This window comes from Nymphaea colorata, chromosome 1, assembly GCF_008831285.2.
Source record: "Nymphaea colorata isolate Beijing-Zhang1983 chromosome 1, ASM883128v2, whole genome shotgun sequence".
NCBI lineage: Eukaryota > Viridiplantae > Streptophyta > Magnoliopsida > Nymphaeales > Nymphaeaceae > Nymphaea > Nymphaea colorata.
The window spans coordinates 18,059,861-18,067,602 of record NC_045138.2 but is presented as its reverse complement, the minus strand read 5'-3'; the positions used below and the strand labels follow the sequence as shown (position 1 = coordinate 18,067,602).

General features: G+C 48.8%; 1 protein-coding gene across 2 annotated transcripts; it reads left to right on the top strand.

Moving 5' to 3' along the window:
• The first annotated feature begins 716 nt into the window (after nt 1-716).
• On the top strand, nt 717-6,266 carry LOC116247658 (protein TIFY 4B-like). Of its 2 annotated transcripts, XM_031621114.2 has the most exons (8): nt 718-1,035; nt 1,263-1,453; nt 1,595-1,797; nt 4,103-4,187; nt 4,282-4,432; nt 4,701-4,758; nt 4,871-5,073; nt 5,584-6,266. In XM_031621114.2, exons 1-8 carry the CDS (start codon nt 918-920, stop codon nt 5,604-5,606), a joined length of 1,032 nt encoding a protein of 343 aa, XP_031476974.1. In that variant the 5' UTR covers nt 718-917; the 3' UTR covers nt 5,607-6,266. The 2 variants fall into 2 exon arrangements, with proteins under 2 accessions (XP_031477772.1, XP_031476974.1); XM_031621912.2 differs by lacking the exon at nt 5,584-6,266 and having other exon boundaries at nt 717-1,035; nt 4,651-4,758; nt 4,871-5,013.
• The last annotated feature ends 1,476 nt before the right edge of the window (nt 6,267-7,742 follow it).

Sequence of the window (7,742 nt, the reverse complement as noted above, 5' to 3'; positions counted from 1 at the left end):
GCTCACCGCAGTCAACAAGTAGTTTCGCTACTGTCAACTTTCAATATCTATGAAAGTATAACACCTAACAGGAATTGAATCTGAAACGTACCGGCAACATTCCTGTGATTACGATTCCAAAGCCTACTTTACCAAACATGAGGAAGTCATGAAAACCCAATTATGCGATTCACGTTCTCACCAATTTGACTGCTCGCAAGGAGAGCTTTGGCGGCGGTCGGTATACCGCTGCTCTTTTTCACCCAAATCTGGATACGGATAATACCCATGAGAGAACTATGACCAGACCCGGAAAACGTTAACCCCGTTCGGACGAAGGTGTGGACAGTGAGGCAACCGACAGACCGGTTCTCCCTCGGCATGGTCTCGTAACGTGGACACCCACCGTTTTTCCTAGAAGGAAAGATCGAAAATGCCACTATCTCTTTTTCCTTTTCGCGTTTACACCCCACGTTGATGGCGATGGGATACAGGGAAAGGGCGGAAGCCGGAGGAGGGTATTATCGTCAATGTGGTCTATCGGAGGCGTTACTCCATCGACCTACCAGAAAAAGGCGACAATAAAACCCGATGGGTAAAAGTGTCATATCGCGAACAATGAGGACAAGGCTCTGTTTCGGGAAGGGTAGGGGTGTTTCGGACATTTCGGCCCGAACAAAGAGCATATGACGTGTCAACTCGGGGTGAGACGCCGTAAGAAAACAGAGCGCGACTCTGCGAGCGGGAAAACGAGCGGGGAGCAGAGAGAGAGAGCGAGAGAGAGAGAAAGTGAGAGAGAGAAAGAGAGTGGAGGTTTTTGGGGGAGAAAAAAGATATTAGTTATTATTTATTATTAAAGAAAAAAAAAGGAGGCAGGGGAATCCGCCGAGGGGGAGGAGGAAAGGAATCCGGCGCGCCGGCCGGAATCCGGTAGCAAGATGAAGGCATCGGAGGTGCCTTTCCGGTCGCCGCTGGACAAGCCCTTGAAGGAGCTGACTGAGGAGGATATCTCGCAGCTTACGCGCGAAGATTGCCGCAGATATCTCAAGGAGAAAGGTCCGATCTTTTCGCTCAACGCACACCTACACGCACTCTCCCTCTCTCTCTCTCTCTCGTTTTCTCTCTCCGTTGCCCTCGAGTCTGGGGTTTCGGCCTCAAGGTGGAACACCTGTTCTGCTAGCTTACTTCTCCGGCGTCCTCTGGGATAGCGAGGGATTCCGCCGATCTGACAATCATTTTCCTGTTTTGTTTCTTCCTCTTGCTTCTTGCTTCCTGTTGTGAAGGAATGCGACGGCCGTCCTGGAACAAATCTCAGGCAATTCAGCAAGTCCTGTCGCTCAAAGCCCTTTTCGAGTCGTGGCCTGGGAAGGAGGAGACCGGCAGCCGGAAATCGCCGCCGAAGACATCGCCGGCCGCCTCGGGCGGCGCCTGTCCCGCGGAGAGCGCCGGAGAAGAGCCCGTGAACCTCTCTGAGGTGAGCATTCCTCTCTTTTCGCTCCTTTTTCGACAAATTTTCTCGGACAAATTCCTTCCTATCCGGATCGTTCGTACTCCGAGCACCTCGCCTCCCTTTTCCGGGTTTTTTTAATTATTTTTCTTCTCTTTTCCGTACTAGGGCTCGCCCTCTGGTTCTGGTGCGGAGGAGGGAAGATCGGTCCAGCCAGATATGGAATCCCCGATTGCGGAACCGGAGCCCTCGACGATCCGGCTACCTGTCTTCTGCCCGAGGGGCGAGGGTGTTGATGTGGCGAGATCGGGCGTTGCCGGAGACACCGGGTTTGTCCATGCTTCCCGGGAACCGGCCGGTGACTTTCCGATGTAAGTCCCTTTTTCTCGCTACTTTTTTCTATTTTTGTCATATAATATATTTTTAATTCGGGGTGTCATATAATATATTTTTAATTCGGGGTGGTCGTTAACGGGAGTTTTTCTGCTTTTACTAATTTTTATTGGCTCTTAAAATGTCTCTTAAACCCCTTGGGGTCTTAGAGTTGCTTCGAAGCCTATGCCGCAAAGTTACGTACCTGCCCCTGTCGACGCATAAGGTTCGCTTGCTCGTGTAGTTTGATTATTGGCATTGCCTGCCGTCCCCGGGTTTGATGTGTCCGGACCGACTGTTTGGGGTTCGAGTTCGAGGCGTCGGAACCTGATTTTCGTGTTCCTTCAAAATCCAATACGGTGGAATATAGTAGACCGGAGCCCTAGAGTTGTGGTTCATTTGGAGATTGCTTTGACGATTCCCCCGTTACCTTTGCTTATTTGGCCCCATATACTGGATCAGACTATTTAATGGGAATCATTCTTCCATGAGGGCCTTCCGGCGGTATACATGAGAGGACTCTGGTCGCTCAGATGAAGGATTGTCTCTCGATAAGTGAGGATAAGAAAAGGTAAAAGGTTAGGTCCATCGTAAATTTAGTTCTTTTCCTACTGATAGCGGCGAAGCCACTAACTCTAAGAAAGACTTTCTGGAGTCTGAACCGTAGAATACTAGAATACCTATTTCTGGTCTACGCTTTTCAGTAGGACCGAACATTTTGTAGCTAGATGTTTGCAGTCGAATACGTTCTCTTAGTATGAGCAAGAGATTTGATGGCGTGGTGCAACTGCCATGGTTGCATTCGCGTGCCTCTGATGTTCTTTTCAAACAGTGTTCGAAACTTTGGAAAGAGGAGTCTTTGGACTCCTTTGACATTGGTTTGGGAAGTGGTTACAGTGCTGCTGGACGTCTCCAGTATGAGTACAAATAGGGCCAATGGGGTTTGAACTGAGACCAGCGGCCTACTTTGCAACTATGAAAAACAATGCCCAAGTCCATCAACAGACTCTGAAGATGGAAGGGGAGCTGGTCGTCATTATCATTAGTGTTACCTCACTAGACCTGGTTGGGGTAAAGTGGAGGCAGCTTTCCTGTTTTTTCTTGTTTTCATCTCTCGATTTACCTGGTCTGGTTGTGTCCCATTCCTACCTATATACAGACAAACCTTGTGCCACTTTACGTTCGTTGGTGTCACTTAGACCATCTTGGCATTCCTTTTTTTTTACTTTTACGAGCTCTTGCAATGCGCTGAACTGCACCTTTTAAGTTTAGAATTAATAAAAGGGGTTGGTCACTCTGTCTCTAGACAACCGTCTGTAAAGGCATCTTTATTGTTTCTGTTCTGGGGTGGTGGGGGTACTTGGAATTTGAACCCAATTCCATCAAAATTCTTCAATCAAAAGGATGGGTATAAATGGAATCTTGGCGACTTTTTCTGGTTGCTAGGAGTTTATGAAATGCGGTTTCTAGACTTTCAATCATTTGGTGGAGCGAGCCCTATTTCTTCCGTTTTCTAAGTTGGAAAACGGCAAAACTTGATTCCTCCAAATCGCACCCTTAGGTTGCTTAATCTTTTAGAGGGCTTTGATATGAGCAAGTGAAACATTTTTTCTCTTATCTGGGTTAGACTATTTCACGATAAATGTCTTAACCACTTTCCAAACTGTTTTTTTCCTGTTCAAAGATTCTAACTTGCAACTTGCAAGGCATTGAAAGACAACGAAGGCTCAAGCGTGCTGCCTACTGCCGGTAGCCGGACTGTAGGCCTTCTGTGGATACGTAGTACAATTCGTCATTCACTCATTATCCACGAGTCTGTTCGCGTGGGGACATGTTTTGCTGTCTCTAGGCCGTTTGTGTTTTCTCTCCGCTCCATCGCACAGACTAGGACACGCGATGGGAGACTCCCCTTACAGCTTTTTGCCGATGCCTCTCTTTTGCCCTTAATTGGGAAAATCTTGACAACAAAGAGAGAGAGGGAGAGAGAGTCGGAAAAATAGTTAGATTAATGGAGACGGAAGTCACTTAGCAGTACGTCTGTTCAGAGGTAAGAGAGAGAAAGAGAGTGGGGCCGTGGGTGGGGAGGGAGGACCCGCCTACAGTTTATTAGTGTCCCTCCTTTAGGCCCTGCCGATAAAAAAGCAAATTGATCTCTCTCGCGTCAGCTTTCAAATTTTGAAGATGGTACAGTGACTGAATCTACTCCACTTTTGGCCCTTCAACAGAAGCAAAATTACATCCTCTCCGACTCTCTCCCTTTCTCTCACTCTCTCTCAACTATGCGTTCCATCTGGTTTTGCACAGGCCTATATCGAGGGATGCTGCATCTCAGATGACCATCTTCTATGGCGGAAAGGTTAATGTCTACGACGACGTTCCGGCGGAGAAGGTCCTTTCTTTATCAGTCTTTTTCTTTTTTTTGTTGTCCTATTTTACCCTTTTTCCTCGCGTTGAATTCATGTTGACGATGATGATGTCCATAGGCCCGAGCCATCGTGCTGCTGGCGGCGTCCCCCAACTTCATGCCGCAGGTCCACCACTCCCGCCCCTTCGCCTTAACCGCCAGAGCTCGGCCGCCCTCTCCTCCTCAGGCCGTCGCCCCACCGCCCCTGTCCTCGTCTCCATCGCCAACCGGTAATCTCGCAAACTTGTCCCCCTCTCTCTTGTTCTGGAGATTACGGAAACCACCCTTCAAAACTGTGCTGCTCTTGTGGGGTCTCCCATGCAGCACGCGATGATTGGTGGACCGAATGTCACCAGTGGCCTCTGCAGCACCCAATGGTGGTGATCAGAGAGCCAAGTGACCGAAACGCCCTCCCGTGATAATTCAGGACGTTTTTGTCATTCCACAGATTGCTTTCCCCATTCCGTATCTTGCCCTCCTCACCCTCCTCCGTTGCAGATGGCCCCAAAACGAGAAAGGAATCGGTGCAGCGATTCTTGGAGAAGCGAAAAGACCGGTATCTCATCTACCCCCGTTCACCGAAAAGCCGTTATAGTTACATGAACGTTCTTGAGATGAGATCAATTTCTCAAAGTTCTTTCGCTCACTCCTGAGCCTTTTTCTAACAGGGGACGGTTAAAGCCCGTCTGGGGACGGCCCAAGCCTTCTTCCACCATGGAGCTCTACCTGAGTCATCAAATGCGCGAGTCGGCCCGAAACGGGAGAACCAGCTCCTCAGATACGTGCTCTCCTACGAACCCGATCCCTCCCCCTACTCCGGGTCGGTCAGGATCCGGCCAGCCCATCTTCACTGGTGACCCGAACGAGGACGGTAAATGCTCCAACCCGACACTATCAGCTCATTTTCCTCCCGTTTTGAATGGCTCGGTCCTCTGGGTCCGGCGCCAGTTCGTTTGCGCTCAGTTGTCCCCAACGTCCTGTGCTGGCCTTTCTCCCAACCCTTTACCGACCGGGTCGCTACGATCCAAATCTTGACACATCATTTCTGTTCTCGATGCCAGACCACCGAAATCTGTGGTCGGAGTATGGCATCGGTCTCTCTTCGGGTTCAAACTTGAAATGTGGGTCCGGGTTGAGCACTAGCCCGTCCAACGGACTTCTGGATATCAAATATAATTCGTCAAACCAGTTTTATTTCCGAGGAAAAGGTTTACTGCTTCGCGATTCAATATCTGGATCGAGATCGTCGTTCCTTTCTGTGACCGCATTCTGAGTCTTAACCTAGAAGGATGATTGGGTATCCGAGTCACCTTTTCTTCCCATAGCCCCAACGCGTGGAGGGCTCTTATAGTAATTTGGTTGCGCCTTCTGCGTGCTGCAGAGAACCGGGATGCTGCCAGCTGACACGTACGTGGTTGGCGTTTGATAAGAACATGCATCGTCGCACGTGCGGGGGCCTTCGGTTTGCGTCGTTGCTGGCGCTTGTGTGGACCGTCTCCAGCATCATCGTCGGAACGAGTCATTCATTGTGCGAGAGCGTGCTTCGGTCCGTATCGGTCTTCTTGGAGCCTTGTCCGCCGTTCCGGAGGACGACCGCAAGCGGTCAGTACTTTTTCTGTGGAGGGGGAGGGATAGTCTTTGGTTGGGGAGCAACGGGTGGTGGTGGTGGTGGCGGTGGTCGTGGACGGGAAGTGGGGAAAGAAGCGGCTGTCTGCGTCCGGTGAGGCGACATCGCGAGAGGGACCAGAAAGCCCTTGTAACTTTTTCAGTTTTGACGCTATTGCCCCTCTTAAATGCTTTCGGCAGACTCGCCCCCATTCCGCCTCTCACTTTCAGTCTCTCTCGCTCTCTCTCTCCCTCTCTAGTTTCAGCTTACCAGAGGGTCCATCTGGTCAACGACTAGGGGTCCGTCGAACCTCACCGGTAAAATAAGGGCAGAGTTTCCCCGGAAAAAATCTTGCAATAAATAGATGCGCTTTTCGGTTGTTCAGAAAGTAGGTCTGTCGCTTGTATTAAAAGTTTTGCACCGTTAATAGTGGGATGAATTCTGATATTTTTGTTCAAGGCATTGTCCGTTTGCGGGTATGATATTTGTGTTCCGGATATCATCCCACATCCACAGAAGGGATCGTAGAGACGCTTTCGCTGAGGGGAAAACTGTCACCTCCATTCCTTCATAAGAAATTTTTCGCAAACTTTTGTGGCCGATTACAGTTTAAGTGAAAGTTAAATAACGGCGCCTGTGCGGTAAGAATAACAAAAAGTGTCGACATCTCGATAACGCCATGCGAATTGTCGACCTGATATTTGTGCCCACGGTTTATGCTTCTTTCCTTTCCCAGTGTTAATATTGTATACAGCTGTACCTTAAGCTTTCCGCGATATAAAATATTTGATCTATTAAAATACTTTCCACTTCCTAATAGTGAGGGAGGGTCTACCTAATTCAATCCACCTGCATAAGCTCATTTCCAATGGCCGCTTGATCCCAAATCATCCACTTCTAATTGCAAAGAATCTCAACATCTTTTTTGTTCTTTTCTTTCGCTTTATTCTTTCTCGACGTCTTTTTATTGGTACTCTCTACTTCACCAAATTATTTTTGCATATTGGGTTATCGATCTACTCAGAATTTTCTCAGTTCATTATCTTTCCAATGTCTGTAGATATAGATCTTTTCACGTAGAGTTTACTCAGTTTATCATCTTTTCACTTGACAATCTTAAGAGAGCTTGAGACAAGTGATTGTTGGGGTTGATGTTCTGCCTACCTACCTTGTTCGTCCATTGCACCAACCCAATAAAAAGATCACAGTACATGAGAGAGATTATATAATTTTTTTTAATATCTGTTGACCTTTTATAAAAGTAATCATACTTGAATCTTTTTTAGTGCAAAAATGTACTGAGCCCGTACAAACATATTTGTTCGCACTTTTCATTTTTAAATTGCAAATCAGTTTTCAAGATCACTGTATCATTTTTTTGGGCGTAGAATGAAGAACATTGGTATGCAATTTTACACATTCCATTTCTCATGCTCATCGCTGCAATTTATTTCATCCCCATAGTTGGAAATCTGGCTGCCCTTTCAGAAAGTTGGTCACCGGGCGACCCCAGAAGAAAGCCGATATCTCCCGCTTTGCTTCGTACTTGTCGGTGGGGTCCCGTCTCGGGGGTCATGGCATGTGACTTGTGGGCGCCATTTCGAGGAGTTTGCGTCTCCCTGCACTGCCAATGGCCGGAACGTGGCGGAGCCCACGGCCGCTCAGGCCTGGCGCGTTTCCCCGAAACGGCAGCGTTCACTCTCAACTTTCCGGCACCAGCCCAGATGCAGACGGCGGTATAGGCGTAGTGCGTCTGAACGATGACGCAGAAAGCAGCAGCGCTGACTGCCCTGTGCAAGCAGAGGACCCGCCCGAAACGGGTCCCCTGGCCCTGTGCGACGGCAAGGACACCCCACCTACAGCAGCGCCCATGTGGGCAAATAGGTAGCCTCGGGCTTGACTCTGTACTGGGACCCAGCGCGGTGCCCGAGAGT